We start from the raw sequence: 18,619 nt of genomic DNA, 5'->3' as shown, positions 1-18,619 counted from the left end.
AGGGGTATCAGACAGGACTGCCTAAGGTATCCATAACTTGTATACGGCAATGTCATATTCTGGGAGAGGAAAGCCACTAGAGATGTGTCACAGAAGTCTGTTTTAGGCCTACTGTTTAACTTATATGGTAATATAAGTTAAACAGTAGAGGTTTAAATGGGGATATGCAGTTTGCAGATGATTACAAATGGGAAAGAGCCAGAACTAGTGAAAGCAGATGTAGTTACACAGGAAGAATGTGAGTAGCCTTCCAAAATCTTACACACCAACATTGTGGAGTATAATATTTTGAAGTTTTGAAGGCAAGAATGAAATGTTATTGTACACAATTAATCAGATTATCTTGAAGGATTTTGAGGAAATAAGGAATCTGAGGATGATGATGATGATGATGAACTAGGCCCAAAAATTTAAGGGCCACATTGCTAGAAAACCAGACAACAGAAAGGATTATATCAGCAAGGTGGATGACAACATGTAGAAATGGAGAGGTTATAGTTTTGCTGCACAACTTATGATCAGGCATGTGAACTTCTGGGTACAGATTTGGTCATCTGATCTTTAAGGATTTCATGTCTCTGGAATGTTGTCTGTAGAGCATGGTGAACAGGAAGAGAAAGGGTGATATGATTAAAAGATAAAAGTTAGTGGTAAGTTTGTAGCAGAATAATGCAGAGGAGATTTTTTACAGAGTGGAGGGGACAAGGACAGAGCAAGAGACCATCACTTGAAGTTAACTATTTATAAAGTTTGCAAACAGGGAAGTAAGAGCAAGCTTTTGCATGGAATGCAGTGTCTGACAATGTGACAGTGTGCAAATTTAAGGCAATGCTTGAAAGATTGTGTGGACAACAAAGATCTCTTAACAGTGAGTCTTTGTCCTTATGGAGGTTTGATGATGATGATAATAATAATAAAAATAATGCTGTTCTGATTTAAAAAATACAATCAGAAGACCCATTTCTTTTACTAGAGTAAAAGAGCACAGTTGTGAATGTTTAGATTAATGTAAGAATTTTAAAATTTATTGAAAAGTTTTTGAAGTTTATAAGATTTTTTACAATTACCTCACACACATCATGATGTAATGTGACATTCCTTCTCCTAGTTCGATCAGGATTTATAACCACTTTTTGACTTCTTTCTCTTTCTGATATTGAGAATGAAAAACATTCCTTTAACACTGTATGATTATTTTCAGTTTTCAGTTTATACATTCTGAAATGACAAGAATTACAACCACAAATGCTTAGTATTTTAATTCATCACAGACAGCAATGAGTTATATTTCTTTATGAAAATATTAATCTTATTTCTCTCTATCACTTTAAAAAACTAAAATGAATGAAAGAAGATGAACCAGATTATAGATTTTTATATATAATTCTGTGATAATGCAGGAAATGCAAAACTAACACTTAGAAAGTGTTATAAGTTGCAATATATTTTCAAGGATAAAAATTTTTCACTACATGTTCAGGATTAGCAAATTTTGATAGATCCGAAGAAGCCCACAGTACTTCACTAAGTAAACAGATCTGACAATTCACTTGTAAGATGCCAAGGGAATAATCCGAGTTTTTAATTCTCAGATTTACTGTTTGCTAATGCTTGAGAAGAAAGCTGTGTAATCCTTAACTAAGAGTGTGGGATAATGAGTGTTCCATCAATTCAAAAGTATGGCTGTCAACTTTCAAATTTCTATAATGCAAAATACTAGGTGTCCTCCCCCCCTCCATATACAAATAATCCCTGATAAAAATTAAGAAACTGTTTTGATAACGTTTTTTTTTTTTTTTAAGTACTCAAATTAAAACTGTATGAGCTCTGTTGGGCTTAGCTGTTTGTCTATAATTAAGGTGTTGGTTATCAGCTTATCAGTATTCTACTGGTACATTTCAAAGTGGATTTTTTAAAATATACAAATGATTAGTTAGATTTCTTTTACCCTTCTGTCCATATACAAGGGGGGGGAGCTGGTAAGTTCTGAAACACCTAGAACAAAAATGATATTAAAGCAACTGATATAACCACAAGAAAGAACATACTAGTAGCAGAGTTATGAAGATAACTTATGTTTTTATATTCTTATATCCTCATGTTCTTTCTTGTGGTTATATCAGTTAAGTGAATGTTGTGTGAAATTCCTGTTTATAATCCTTACAAAAATTTATTCAGCTATCTTAATTTTTGTTTCAAATGGACTATTTGAAAAAACAGGGGAAGGAAACATTTCAAAATTATATATTGCTATGATTGGACCAGCACCATGGCATATAAAACTGCAAGGGCTGGATCTTGATAGTGCATGGGAAGTGGTAAAGGAGTGTTTGACTGGCAGACTGCATACCTAGAGTCAGGAGAGTAAATCAAGTGGGAGTTCAATGGATAAATATCACCATTAAGCTGGAGCTGCAAGAAAAGTGGAGGGATTTCAAGAAGGAAGGTGACCAGCAGGCACATGAGAAGTACAAAGCACAGGGGCCAGAAGAAAACCAGTGTGGTAAGAAAGGCAAAAACAGAGTATGAAAGGAAATTAGCTGTGCAAGCCAAAGATAATCCCAAACAGTTCTTTCGATACACTGCAAGCACAAGGAAGAATGTTTATGGCAGAATGATTTTAATCAATGTCAATGGTAGGGAGGTAATAGAATCAATCAAAATAGTAGAATTACTAAGTGAATACTTTGAAGGATTATATCATCCATGTGGAGATATTGCAGTAACGAGAGAGGCAAAGGCTTATATGGGAACTGAGGTAAATGAAAAGGAGGTGCATAGAATATTACAGAACCTTAATGTGAACACAGCTATGGGATTGGATGGCATACCAGCTCGAGTTTTACGTGAAGGTGCAAGGGAATTGTCAGTATCCTTAACCATATTGTTCAACCTAAGTCTCAGCTCTGGGTTAGTACTAATGGAGGGATGGAAAGAGAGGAAAATAGTTCAGTTACATAAAGGAGGCTCAAAGACTGATGTAGCAAATTACCGACTGATCAGCACATCAGTTGTTGTTAAGGTGCTGGAGAAGTTGGTCAAGATCAAAATATACTGTATGAAAGGCAACATGGTTTTGTGAAGGATAGTTCATGCCTCAGTACAGGGCCAGTTTCATCATTAGGCGAACCTAGGCAATCTATGGGTGCCAGGATTTTGCTACATATAAAACTAACAGGAACTCCTGTATTCCATAAAATTCATGTATGTAAGCATACCATTTCTTTGCTGGACGTATATACACATCCAGCAATCCTGGATAATATTCTGTCCACCTGCAGAAAGAACATGGATAAAAAGTGTAGTTTGACAGTCATGTCCATTAGAAGGGGCAATAATCCTTCACACTGAAAAGAACACTTAACTAGATTACTTGGGGTATGTAGTAGCTGTGTTCAGTTGCCTACAGCAAGAAACACAGTTGCTTGCCATTTGCTCGGTAACCGGAATCTAAGTTATATCAGACTAAATACCTATGAGTTATATTCATTTTGCTGCTTGTTTTTATTGTATAATTATAGTTTTTAATGCCAGCGCAAAATAAGAAATCCTTTCATACTTTCTTCACTTCATATTGTATCACAATGGAAGATCAATGTCACTATCAATTTTTTGGATAATTATTTTAATCACCAATATATTTTAAAATTCTCCCAGAACTTGATTGAAGATAATTATTTTTGTCAAACAATTATTTTATAAATTAATGAAAATCCGAATCTAAAAATGAATACAGCCTCAGTCTGTTCCAAATTAAGTTTTCTTTTCTATTCATAATCTTAGTTTGAAGGTTAGTTCACAGATTGCACGAAGGTTTGCACTTTTAAATTTTGCTTTATAAAGAATCATGTTTATCAAGATTTATGTAAATCTTGAATCATATCATGTAATGCACAATTTTTATAAATGTAATCTGTAGGTTTTTGCATTTCAACTTTCTTGGTTTCCCCCAATCATTCCCTATAAATCGAAATAAACGGCAGTTATGAAGTCAACTGTTATGTACATATTTTCGGTATTATGCGGCAGTTTAAGTAGCGATATTTTCCCTACACTTTATCCTTCGAAAAATGTGTAGAGGTGCATGCATCAAAATGAAATTTTATTTCCAAAATTTTCATAACAGAATTAATTCGCCTTGAATGGCTAACTCCCCCCCCAAAAAAAATTATCACCACACACACACAAAAAAAATACTGCTAGATAACACACGTGCACTTTCTTTTTGTTTGAATTCGTTATTTTTTCCAAAGTAATTGTACTCTAGCAGTTTTAAGCAAAAGACAAAGGGGAAGAATCTCTGATAAAATACCATTGGATATAAATTTTTGATATTAAAAAGACTCACAATCGGAAATCCCAGTAATGCAGTTTAACATCATTTCTTGTTCATTAGAAAAAAAAAAATCGTTCCTAAAATTGAAATGTGCGACCCATATAATTTTATTTTGCAAGGAAAGAAAGCAAAATGTCATATTTATTTCAATAAATGTTATTTAAAAAATATAAATATTTGAAATATTTCCAATGTAAACAAACGTTTTGATTATTTATTTTTGCACATGTAAAATTCGTTTTTATTTGGGAAGAGACACAATAAATAAATTGTGCAGAAAAAAAGGGTCAAATATCGTAGGACAGTAAAGAAATTCCAAGTAATACAGTGCACATAAAGACAATAATCCTTTAATGGCATGGAGGGGGGGGGGGGGGATAATTGCATTTTAACAGATAGAATGCTGATGAAGTTTCATCAGCATTCTACATTTTTATTAGGTCATAGGGATTTTGAGTATATTTGCGAACAGATATATTCAACATAACTTAGCCAGTTTTGTTGTAAAAAGTGCCACATTTGAAGAAATATTAGTGGCATAACAATAAAATAGCAAAATTCGTAATGCTTCAGAATAACTTGATAATTTTGATAATACCAAAACAAGATGAGACACATCTGTAGAAATCTATTATTATTATTATTATTAGAGTCCTTTTAATTATGAACTCCATAAAGATATATTTAATAAATTGGTTATATTTTTGTGTTTTTAATTAAATAAACTGTTTCATTTTGTCACAGATGGTTTTCGCTTCTGAACTACCTGGACTACTGTTCTTATCAATATTACAAAATTCCAATCTCCTTCTCTGGAAATTTTCTCTTACTTTAATTACTTTACTACTTACATTAAATGTTTGACTTGTGTTGACCAATCACTGACTTAGCAGTTTAATCCAGAGATTAAATATATGGTCAGTTTAATCCATAATGTTCTTAAGAATATTTCACCCCGTGATTTCCCAGAATCCTGTTAGGAAAGAACAGATCGCTGAATATTGAATTGCGATCGTTTTGAAACACGTTTCTGAGACAACAGAGGTATTTTTTTGTGTGCTGCTGCTATTTGTATTAATTAGTGGATAAGAGCAGTTTCTATATCACATAAACAGAGCATTTGATTTTCAAGTTTATTATTATTTATAAATTAAATTGATTTTTCAATTAATTTTTTTGTGCATCAAGATTCTAGTTATTTTAGGGAAAAATGTCAAGTAAAAAAGTGGATGTTAGCGAGTATAGCAAGTTATCGTTACTATGATTGCTTCAACGTTTTAACTAAAGCTGGAATTATTATGCTTATTACTGCAACTTAAAAAAATCAAATCTGGAGTTGAATAAATCTTAATTATCGTGCGATAAAGTTGGAACTGAATTAATCCTGTATATATATATTATATGCTTTTTATATGAATCCCAGGCCTCGAGTAAGTAAGGTGGTCTCGCACTAGGCAAAAAAATTTACCTTTCACCTAAAGTTGGGTGGTTGGAAAGCAGATACGTTAACCATTCTCTCAATCAGGGAGGCATACTATGCATATTACTGCAAACTGAAATGTTTTATATTTATATTTAAATCCATGTTGTAATTCCATAAATATAATGATTTTTGTTACAATTTTTATTACCGTAAATTCAAAATTTTTATTTTTAGTGAGAATATCTGAACTTTACAGTTGAAGTTCCTATTTTTACCTTGATTAGCTTTTTATTTAAAAAAAAACTTTTATTCTTATATAATTATTTAAGAAGCAACTTGCACCAAAATAAAACATCGTTATTATGCATTAAATCAGATATAATGAACTCGATTAATTATGATGACATTATAGATATATTTGCTAAAACCAAAGCCAGAAAAAAAACAAAAAAACTTTTAGTTATTGATTTTTTATTTAAATTTGAACTGATTTATTTTTATACTTTTTTTAAAATGCAAGTATACCAATGTTGTATTGTGTTATTAAAATTAGTTATCATGGAAATGTTGACTTTTATTTTCAATAAACTAAAAAAAGTGCTTATTTTTGATGCCTCATAATGATGTTGAGCCTCGGGTCTCCAAAAATATAAATGTGGCCCTGGACACTGCCTGTTTGTAATGCTACTGGTGAATGCTCATTTTCTGTACTTAAACGTGTTAAAAATATTTATACAATTCGTTGTCAGTGCACTTAAGAAATTTGTCAATTATGTTCATAGAAAATGATATTGTTGAATTATTAGATTATAAATGTATGATAGATAAATTATATAGTTATAACTAATAAGATATATATAATTGATAAATACTTCATTAAGTAAATGTATAAAAATTTATTTGTGAATTACTGAATAGTTTAAAGTCCATATTTTTTTATAATTAAGTTTATTTTTATTTATGAATATTTCAGTTACTGGATTTTGAAAAGGATAAAAACAAATCGGGTTTTCAATATCGCAAACGTAAAGCAGAAAAGGAAGAAAGTTTGAAAAAACAAGAAGGTGCATTTTTAAAATATCTTTGCCGAGAAGATCGTAATTGCATACAAGAAGAAAATCTTCAAGATTATTCGTTGGATAATTCATCTATAGTTTCGATTAATGAATTGGAGGAAAATTCTACAGATACCAAAAATTGGATTAAAACATCGAAAGAGAAATCTACAGATCATATGAGTATTGTCGATTCTGAAGCTGGTTGTTCTACAGATCCAATCATAAAAGGATTTGATTTTACAAATTTAAATTATAATGATCCAGCAACTTGGTGTCCTGTAAAATTTTCTAATATCAATCAATTACGTCAACTATTAGTTGAACATAGACCTGAACAGATTCATAATTTTGATTTTCCAAAATATAACAATAACAGAAGATTTTCAATGACTCATTATACTCGAAGACTATTTAATGGCGAGACATTGCAGCGTTTGTGGTTATTGTATTCAAAATCCACGGATTCTGCATTTTGCATCTGCTGTTTATTATTGACCAATAGCGGATTAACCTTGCTGATTCTGGATTGAGGGACTGGAAAAATGCTTCTTCTATTTCAGCTGCGCATGAAAAAAGTCAGACATGTTGAAAATTACTATAAGTGGAAAGAATTAAAAGTGGAAGAAAAAAATGAAATTTTATTTCCAAAATTTTCATAACAGAATTAATTCGCCTTTAATGGCTAACTCCCCAACCTCCCAAAATTATCACCACACACACAAAAAATACTGCTAGATAACATATGTGCACTTTCTTTTTGTTTGAATTCGTTATTTTTCCAAAGTAATTGTACTCTTGTAGTTTTAAGCAAAAGACAAAGGCGAAGAATCTCTGATAAAATACCATTGGATATAAATTTTTGATATTAAAAAGACTCACAATCGGAAATCCCAGTAATGCAGTTTAACATCATTTCTTGTTCATTAGAAAAAAAAAAAAAACGTTCCTAAAATTGAAATGTGCGACCCATATAATTTTATTTTATATTAACCTTGCTGATTCTGGATCGAGGGATTGGAAAGATGCTTCTTCTATTTTAGCTGCGCATGAAAAAAGTCAGACACGTTGAAAATTACTATAAGTGGAAAGAATTAGAAATTCGAATAAAAGAAAAGAAAACCATTGATGAAGAGAACTTGCTAGTTATTAGAAAAGATGAGAAACATTAGGTGCAAGTATTAGAATGCCTCTTTGCTTTATTTCAGACGTGAGCTATTCAAAATTTATCATTTTGAGGAATAAATGAGACATTGTTTTCGCATGGAAATGGAAATTTTTTGAAATTTGTTGAATTTCTAGCCACGTTTGATCCAATAATGAATGAACATCTTCAAAGAATAAAAGATAAAGATACATATGTGCATAATCTTGGAAAAGATATTCAAAATGAAATAATAAACGTCTTCGGCAATGCGATAAAAAAGAAAATTTTAGAATCTGTTGTTGCCGCAAAATATTTTTCCATAATTATTGACTGTACGTCTGACATTGGTCACACGGAACAAATGAGCATAGTACTTCGATTTGTAGACACTGTTAATAGCATGGTTTCTATAAAAGAAACTTTTTGGGATTTATAGAAATAAAAAATACCACTGGAGAATTTTTATCAAATGAAATACTAGGAACTCTAGACAAATTTTCATTAGCAATACAAGATTTACGAGGTCAAGGATACGATAACGCTAGTAATATGAAAGGTGATGTAAAAGGTGTGCAGTGACGAATTTCAAATATTAACCCGACAGCAATGTATGTACCCTGTAGTTCACATTCATTAAATTTAGTAGTGAATTGCACTGTTAATACGTTAGATGCCACAGCATTTTTTTGACGCGGTACATCGTCTATATGTATTTTTTTCCGGTTCGATGGGAATACCTCAAAAGACACAAGTTATTTTACACTCAAACCAGTCTGTGACACAATGGGAGAGTCGAATTTACTCATTAAATCACCTAAGATATAATTTGTCCGATTTTTGCAAAGCACTGCAAGAAATGTCTCAAGCTGATAGTCTATGTGGATTAAGTTGAAATACCATGAAATTAGATGCAAGTAGTCTTCTTAAAACTTTAAGGAAGTTCAAATTTATTGCATCCTTAGTGATGTGCTATAATATATTTTTTGAAATAAACTTTACAAGTAAACAACTTCAGAATACAAGCCTTGATATAAATGGTGCCATAAATTGTATTAATGATACAAAGAATTTCTTAATGAAAATCCGAAATGAGGATGAATTTGAAAAGATGTTAACAGGTGCGGAAAAAATCGCTGAGGTCTTAGGTGTAATGCCTAATTTTGAACAAGAAACAGTTAGACTTAGAAAAAAAAAAAAAAAAGAAACAATTTGTGTATGAAGCAGAGGATGAATTCATAACAGCTTTAAACAAAAATTTAAGGTAGATTTTTATTTTCAATTATTGATACTGCAATTGCATCTGTTGATGAAAAATTCAGCACATGTCTACAATTAATTAAATATATATGAATTTCAAAAGATTACTTCAGCAGAACTGCTGAAAAATGTTTGATATTGGAAAATTATTTAACACATAATTCTAGAGATATTGTCGGAACAGATTTATGTTGTGAATTACAAATAGCAAGGCGAATTCCAGAAAATACTTTCTTATTAGATGTCCTGTCAGACATATGCAAAAATAATTTAGAAAATAGTGTTCCAAATGTGTTTATTGCTCTGAGAATTTTTTCGACATTGCCAGTATCGGTAGCAAGTTCAGAAAGGAGTTTCTCGAAATTAAAACTTACACTCGCTCTACAATGGCTCACGAACTACTCACTGGTCTATCAATAATATCTATAGAGCATGAAATTGCATCTACAATCAATAAAGATGCAATTTCATGATTCATCTACAATCAATAAAGATGAATCAATTCAAAACTTTGCCAAAGCAAAAGCCTGAAAGATTAATTTTTCATAATTTTTGTATTTAAGATGTAATAATTTTCTTGCTATACAGATATTAGGAGTAATCATAATATGTATACAAATGTATTGGTTTTGATTAATAAATTTTATGTAAACATTTATATATAAATGTTCTTGAAAAAATGATATTATTTTTATAAATATTCACATGTATAGGTGTACATGTGCTTGTGTGAGTATGACAAAATATATATACAGCAACCCTCGATTAGTGCACCTAATGCGTTCTTTAAAACAGGCGCATTAATTGAAAACGCACTAATTGAATATAATAACCTATGGGGAAATGAATAATTCGTTCCTCAAATTTCTTTTTTGAACCTTAATTTTTTTATAAAAGAATGGAGATATGCCTAGTTAAAGTAAACTCATGAAGCTGAAATACTATAAAACATATTCAGAATATAAATTTTATTATTTTATTTCTTAACAAAGAATTGAGCTAATTTAGTTTGGCGGGCATTTTGTTTCTTTTTTTCATACAACCGACGGTATGGCCCTATTGCCTCTTCTACTCATGCAAATTTTACTGCTTCTCTATTCATCAGGGTCAGCCTCTGCATTGCTGTTTAAAAACTTCGCTTGTACGAAAAATATTATACGCTGCCGATTGTCCGCTTGCACGCAATTTTTATGACCGATCATAAACAGCGGTATTCTCTTTCCCAAATGTTGAAAGGTTTTGATGTGTGAAAATAAACGATACACAAATGTTATTAGGCATTCTGGGTCCAAGCTTTTCGACATATTCTCGAATATTATTCTCCTCAGAATATTTCCACTATAAAATATTTATTCATAAAAAATGCTTAGAAAATTAAAATGACAAATTCCAGGAACTTCTCGTGGAACACAGTTTGGGAAACCCTGGTATACATAGTGTACATGGTAGTGTAGTATGCCATTAAAAACAGCTTTGTAAAATGTTTTAAATTGGTAACTAAATTATTTCATTCTAGTGAGTGATTTTTTAAAATAGTTAGGCATAAAAATGTATAGACAGAAAATTTTTAAAATCTGTAACATTTACTTTTAAGATGTATATAGGTGCACTAATCGAATTTGGGAATCGAAAAAAATGATGCACTAATTACTGCATAGAGACATTGTATAGGGGCACCTACATTTTCTTTGCCTAGGGGCATCAGACACTCTCGCACCGACCCTGCCTCAGTAACTTGCTCACATTTTATAATACAGTGATAGCTGAGTTGGATAAAGGTAATGGATTTACAGTGATACTGCTGGACTTTGCAAAAGCCTTTCGACAGGATATGACATGGAATTCTAATCAGTAAACTGCAGCACATAGGGATCAATATAGGGTTGGTGAGGTGGATAAAAGGGTGGTTGATGGAGAGATGGGATATCAGAGAGTAGTTTATTCGGGAGTAGAGTCTCCAGAAGAAGGCCTATAACTAGTGACATGCCATGGGGCTCTGTTCTTGGGCCGCTGTTTAATTTGTACGTTAATGACATAGGAAATGATCTGAGAGGAACTGTTCAGTTATTTGCCAATGATGCAAAATTGGGTAGAGCAATAGTTAATACAGATGATACTAAAATTCTGCAGGATGATTTGGATAGACTGGCAGTCTCTAGTTAAAGGAGAATGGATGTCAGTTTAATGTGGAAAAGTGTAAGGTTATGCATTTTGGGATGAAAAGATTACCAGCTGTATACCACATTGTTGGAACTGTACTCCAAGAAATTGATGAAGCCAGAGATTTGGGAGTGTTAGTGGATAGGAAGTTAAAGTTTAGAAGGCATACAGCAAAAGTGGCTAAAGCAGCTCATCAGATTATTTGGTTACTGAAGAATACTTCGATGAGCAGAGACAAGCAGGTTATTATTCTTATCAAGCCATGATGAGACCCCATTTGGACTATGGCATGCAGATATGGTCACCAGGGTTTCTTGGTGGAGAGGAAGAGGTAGAGAGGATACAGAGACAAGTGACCAAGATGGTAGTAGGTCTATGGAATGAACCATATGGAACAGGTTGAAGATTTGTGGTTTACAGAAAGTGATTGATAGGTGGAAAAAAGAGTGATATGACCGAGACATACAAATTACTGAAAGTTTTTACAAGATTAATACAGAGGGAATTTTTCAGAACAGGTCTGACAGTAGAACTAGGGATAATACTTGGAAACTGAGCAAGAGTGTCAGGACTAAATTTTTTTCTTAGAGAGCAGTGAGTGAGTGGAATAGGTTGCCAGAATCTGATGTGGGTGCCATGACTTGAATGAGCTCAAAGCAAAGTATGATATGTTTCCTAAGCTGTTCAGATAACATAGAGTTCACTGTATATGTAATAAGAGAGAAGTCAGAACACTCAACTAACAGTATACATACAAGTCAGCATTCAAGCCAATTATAACTTATGAACTGGAGAGCTTGGTTAGAAGCAGAACAGTTGATCAAAGACTGGAGACCACATCAGGAAAGGATGATTAACGAATTACCTAACAGGAAAACTGCAGGAACAGGTGAAATACCTGCTCAAATTTTAAAAAATCTGGGAGTTGCAACAACACAAGCAGCCTTATTTAAAGTGATTAGGTTAATCTATCAAGAGGGGCATTAAGTATATCACCTCTACGAGAGTTTGATGATAACAATACCAAAGAAAGAGAATGCAAGAGACTGCAAAAATCATTGAACATTAACTTTTATCAATCATGCCTATTTAAAATTACTAAAAATTTAAAATTTACTAAAAATTACACTAAATATAGTGAAGCACAGAATAAAATCAAAAATTGAATGTTATTTAGATGAAAATCAGTTTGGAATGGTAAAGGAACTAAAGAACCAATACATGCCTTAAGAATAATAATAGACAAGACTAAAGTACCGTATTTTTCGGACAATAAGATGCACCCCAAATTTATGAGATGGTTTTTAAGAAAAAAAATTTTATTATATAAAGATATTTATAAATTCTTACTTAATTTTTATTTATTGTTACAATCATTTGTATTAGCAATATTCAGTTCCTCTTCACTCTCGGTACTATCACTGGTCTCATTAATGTCACTGTTCGTATTACTTTCGTCTGAACTATTGTTGTCACTCCCTTCAAAAACTGCATCATCTTCGGTACCATCCATCGCATTACTTATCCCGCATTTCTTAAATGACTTTATAATCGTCTCTTCTTTCACAGCTTCCCATGAATTTTTCACCCAGGTACATACTTCTGAAATTGTTGGCCGTTTCATAAGTCCTGTTGCTGTAACATCATGATTTGGCTTTGCCATCCATTTGTTCCACTCTTCCTGCATAAAAGTTTTGAATGGTTTATTAATAGATCCATCCAAGGGTTGTAATTGACTTGTAAGGCCTCCAGGAATGACAGCTAATTCTGTATTCATTTCTTTTAGAAGCTTCTTGGTTGATTTTGTTTTATGCACTCTGAATTGATCCCACACTAACATCGCAGGCTTTATAAACAATGCACCTGGACGTTTTGCCCATATCTTTTGTATCCATAATTTCATTCCTGTTTCATCCATCCAGCCTTTATCTTGAACGTGGATAATAATACCATGAGGAATTTCATCTCTCGGTAACGTTTTTCTCTTGAAGATTAACAACTGGGGGGGGGGGGGGTAGTTTTGTTCCGTCCATGCAACAAGCTAAAACTACAGTGTAGCGAGTTTTTTCGTGACTTGTTGTTTTTATCACTATTGAGTTGGTGCCTTTTGAATCTACTGTCCGATTTGAAGAAACCTCAAAAGGCACTTCATCCATGTTCGCAATTTGATTAAGCTCAAAGTTAAATTTCCTTCTCGCTGATATGACAAATCTATGGAATTCCATAATTTTAGCTTCATAGTCAGCCGGCAATTTTTGAGCTAGTGGTTTTTGTACGCATGCATAACCTGTGTCTTTTCATAAATCTAAAGCACCAAGATGGTGATCCGGTAAAATCTAAAATTGCATTAGCAGTTGCCCATCGTTTCGCTTCAAAAATTATAATTTTCGTAGAAACAGATATTCCCATGTTTCGATGATTTGTTACCCAATTTTTCATTTGTACTTCTAATTCTGGCCATTTTTCTAGGTGCGAACAGAATGTTTTCTTGTGTTTACATAGCAGTTTTAATTGTTCCTCTTGTTTTCTCCACTCACGAAGCATTTTTTTCTGTTGGTGGTGGACCAAAATGTCTTTCTGCTGTTCTGTTCCCATATTGTTTTGCATAATTTATCACATTTAATTTTTAACTCATGTTATATGAAAGTCTTTTTTGTTTTACACTCATTTTTTCTAATTTTAAGATAAAAATTTTAACGACTTATAAAAAATAATTCAAATGAACCGTACAAAAGCACATATGTTTACGCACTAATAACTATTGACACTCTAAATCGGTGATTTACACACATGCAGCGAGATAACTTAGGTACCTACCTTCAGTGGTGTCCTTTGCTAACAGCTTCGGTACAGTGTAAAGATTCGTATTTTAATGTTACCTATGGACCATAAGACGCACCCCAATTTTAAGTCGATTTTTCTATGTAAAAAGGTGCGTCTTATGGTCCGAAAAATACGGTAAATAAATCTACATACATTGCCTATAGAGGTTTGGAAAAGGCATTTGATAATGTAAAATGGAACAAGCTTTTTCAAATAATGAAGGAAGTTGGAATTGAGTGGAGAGATAGAAGACTAATTAAAAAATTGTATATGAGCTAAAAAATAAAAATATAGGAAAACGAAGAAACTACAGAAATAGAAAGCTGTAAGACAAGGTTGTTCGTTATCATTCATACTTTTCAACCTGTATATACTTGTGGAAGAAATGAATGCGAGTTTTTAGATGTATGGAGTGTGTTCGATGGCAGAAAAGACTATAAGAAGGATGGCCTGGAGAAATTACTTCTTGGTATGAGACCTAATGCAGAGAGTCAGGGAAACTAGATCATCAAGGGAGGAATAGAAAAAATGTGAGTGAAAGTTCAGCTATGGTATGCAAACGTGATACAGATATGAATGTCTTTGAACATGGTTATGTATGTGGTGAAGGGATGGAAAAATATGCTTTTGGTTTGGACCTTTTAAGTATTTCTGGGGAGGAAAAAGATAAGGTACTACAGCAAGGCCAAATAGATTACATATCTAATGATAAGAATAGGCTAGGTGGTAATTTATTGTTTCTGTACACAAATGCCAGAAGCATTAGAAACAAAGTAGCTGAGCTTGTTGCTTTATTGAATATGATGTGGCCTACGATTGTTGGCATTAGTGAAACCTGGCTATCAGAATCAGATATGGTAAGTGGGATCGAGTGTAATGAGTATACTATTTTTAGGAATGACAAAAGAGATAGGAGAGGAGAAGGAGTACTACTAATGATATCAGATGACTTAAGTCCAGTTAAGGTAGAAACACAAGAAAACAATGATGGTAACAATGTGCCATTTAGTGGTGAGTTTGAGTCTGTCTGGTGTGAAGTAGAGGTTAACAGAATGAAATGTATGGTGGGGTGTCGCTACCTGGCAGCTCAGTTGCATGGTACAAAGAAATGCATCACAATTTAGCCTTATGGGTACCAAATGAATGATCATTATGGGAGACTATAATTTTCCAAACATTGATTGGGTAGAAGAGAAATCTCATGATAAGAAAGAAGAGGAATTTATTGAATTGTTGTGAGACAACTTTCTCAAGCAGCATGTGAAAGAAGGAACTCAAGGTCAAAGATTGCTGGATTTGCTCATAGCATTAGAAGGGGGTCTCTATTAAGAATTACTGCTATTTTAACATCAATTTGAGAAAGTGATCATGCTTTGCTTTCTTGGGAAGTATCTAATTGTATTGATACTCAGATTAAAACAGGTTACATGCTGAACTACAAAGCTGGAAATTATGATCAACTTAGGAGAATACTATCATTGGTCCCATGGTATGAGTTACTGAATGGGAAAAATGTCAGCAATGCATGGGAATCTTTGAAAAAGTGCTTAAATATCTGAATGTATTCCAGGTGTTCAAAGCATAAATAGGTAGGGAGGGAAATGGATGTGCAACCTTATTAAGCAAAAGATCCACAAGAAGAAAATGATGAGGAAAGAATATCATGAGAATAACAGTGAGAGGAGTAATGAAATATATAAAGCTCAGGCCAGAAAAGTAACAAGTATTATGAAGAAAGCTAAATCAGAGTATGAAAAGAAATTGGCCATGTAAGCCAAAGGCAATCTAAAAGAATTTTATCATTATACTGCAAGCAAAAGATAGAATGAATGCAAAAGAATAACTTTACTGAATGCAAATGGTACTTGAGTGTGTCGGAAGTTAATGAAATTGTTCAGTTAATGAGTGCTCACTTTGCTAAGATATATCAATCAGGTGTATGTAACATGGTGCACAGTGCTACTGCTGCATTGGATGAAGAGTTAGAGGTTCATGTAAATGAGGCTGAAGAGCTCTTGCATAACTGGATAAGAATTTGTCAATAGGGACAGATGGAATATCAGCCTGTTTGCTAAAGGAATGTTCAGCCAAATTGGCTACACCTTTCACATGTTTGTATAACTTGAGTCTCAGCTCAGGAATGATACCACAGGAACAGAAGGAATGCATGATATTTACATTGTACAAGGGTGGTGAAAAAACTGATGTGTCTAACTCAGTGGTTCTTAACCGGTGTTCCCCGGAAAAATTGTGTTCCGTGAACTGGTTACAAATGTTCCGCCGGTGAAAGATGTCATATGACACAGTTCTGAGTGTAATTGGCTACTCTAATCCTAACAAGTGAAGACTGCTATGCGCGTTGACTTCTAAACCAATAGAATATCGTTTAGAGGTACTATTTCAATATGTAAAAAATTAACAATATGGGAAGAAAAGATTTCAAGTTACTTTCCTTCCTTAAATACACACAATTATGACTGAATACGAAATCCATTTGATGAAGAACAATTAGTTACCTATGTCAACGGATCTTAATCTAAAAATGAAATTCTCTGAAATAACTCTTGAGGAATTATGGATTTTTGTCTAAGCCGAATACCCAGCTCTCTCCACAAGGGCAGTGAAAATTTTGTTCCGGTTTTCAACATCATATTTGTGTGAGCTTGGTTTCTCAATATTAACCAATATAAAAACTAAAAATGGTGAAAGACTTACTAATATAGACAAAAGATGAAGGTTACTATATCACACATTAGCCCTTTTTTGCTGAAATCTGCAAAAGCCGACAAAAGCTCAAGTATCGCATTAAAATAAGTTCATTTTTATAAGAGGCAACTTCACGTATATTTTTATTGTTAGCTTTGGGACCCTAATGCTTTTGGTATTTCCCAAATTTTTCTTATAATTAAAAGTGTTCTGGGTCTTCGATAAGGTTAAGAACAGCTGGTCTAACTCCTGACCTATCAGTATCTTTGATCTGGTAGTGAAGATTTTAGAGAAATTTGTGAGAACTCACATACAGAAATGAGTAGAAAAACAAGCTATACTCTGCAAGGAAAAGCATGAGTTTACTAAAGGAAAGTCATGTTTTAGCAATTTGTTCATATTTTATAACAATGTTAGGGCTTAGTTGGATAAAGGGAATGGATACACTATGATAATGTTGGATTTTTCTAAGGCATTTGATAGGATACCACACAAAAGGCTGTTGCATAAACTGGAGAATGTGGGATTGGAATATAAACTCTTGACTTGGATCAGGGGATGGTTGACAGACAGATATCAAAAAGTGATATACAGTGGATGTGAATCTGCCAGATTTAAGGTGACCAGTGGTATACTTCAGGGTTCAATCCTAGGATCATTATTGTTCAATATGACATTAATGACATCAGATGTGCAATTGTTTGTCGATGATGCAAAGATAAACAGGGCAATCAGAGATGCTACTGATATTCAGCACTTACAAAATAATTTGAATAGGCTGGAAATTTGGGCAAACGAAAATGGCTATCAGTTTAATGTTAGTAAGTGTAAAATTCTGTACTTTGGCATGATTACAGTTCCAGTGGCATATTATATTAGTGGGGTTATGCTACCAGAAACTGAGGAGGCAAGGAATATTGGCATATTGGTGGATAGGAATTTGAAGCTCAAAATGTCACATAGCAAAAGTTGCAAATACAACCCAGATGATAATTGCAAGGTCAAAGCAAACCTTGATATATAAGGATAAGGAAGTTATTTTGCCTCTTTATAAGGCTTTGATAAGACAATGACTGGATTATTGTGCACAGATTTGGTCTCCCGGGTTCCAAGGGGATAATGAAGCTGTGTAAAGGGTGCAAAGAAGAGTTACAAAGATTATATCCGAATTATGGGATTTAGATTATGAGGACAGATTGCAAGTATGTGGATTGCAGACCCTGGTTAACAGAAGAAAGAGAGCTGATATGATAGAGGATCTAAAAATTTTTGAATGGGTGTTAGGGTGTATCGTCTGATGAAATTTTTCGTTATTTGGAAGGTGGGGAGAGAAAACTGGGGCGTTCGTGGAAGTTAAATTTATTTGCAGTCAAGAAATGGGTAAGAGCTAGATTTTTCTCCCAGAGTGCAGTGAGTGAGTGGAATTGTTTGCCTTTAGGAGTAGTGAGTATATCTAGTGTGAATGAATTTAAGAGAAGATATGAGAGCTTGTTTGGGTGATTTATAGCCTCCCTCAATGAGTCCTTGATTCCCTGGAGGTCTCAGATAATAATCATCATCATAATAATAATACAGAATGTCATGAAATTAATAAAAGAAGGAACAAAATGTGTAACTGAAGGTGGAGTGCAGATACATACAATTCACTGTACTGATTGATGTATAGCTGTATATTAACTGAGAATTAACAGGATTTAAAAGAGATATTATCT

General features: G+C 33.1%; 1 protein-coding gene across 3 annotated transcripts in view; it reads right to left on the bottom strand.

Moving 5' to 3' along the window:
• The window catches only part of LOC150105386 (DDB1- and CUL4-associated factor 17-like), a 276,136-nt gene that overhangs the window by 94,901 nt on the left and 162,616 nt on the right, over positions 1-18,619 (bottom strand). For all 3 annotated transcript variants that reach the window (XM_090394758.1, XM_090394760.1, XM_090394759.1), the window contains one exon: positions 1,068-1,218. In XM_090394758.1, coding sequence (XP_090250884.1) covers positions 1,068-1,218 — 151 coding nt within the window. The remainder of the gene's footprint in view (positions 1-1,067; positions 1,219-18,619) is intronic.

This window comes from Typopeltis vanoorti, chromosome 6, assembly GCF_054136105.1.
Source record: "Typopeltis vanoorti isolate ZY-2024b chromosome 6, IOZ_Tvanoo_1.0, whole genome shotgun sequence".
NCBI lineage: Eukaryota > Metazoa > Arthropoda > Arachnida > Uropygi > Thelyphonidae > Typopeltis > Typopeltis vanoorti.
The sequence above is the reverse complement of the archived record's forward strand: the minus strand, read 5'-3'. Positions and strand labels throughout refer to the sequence as shown.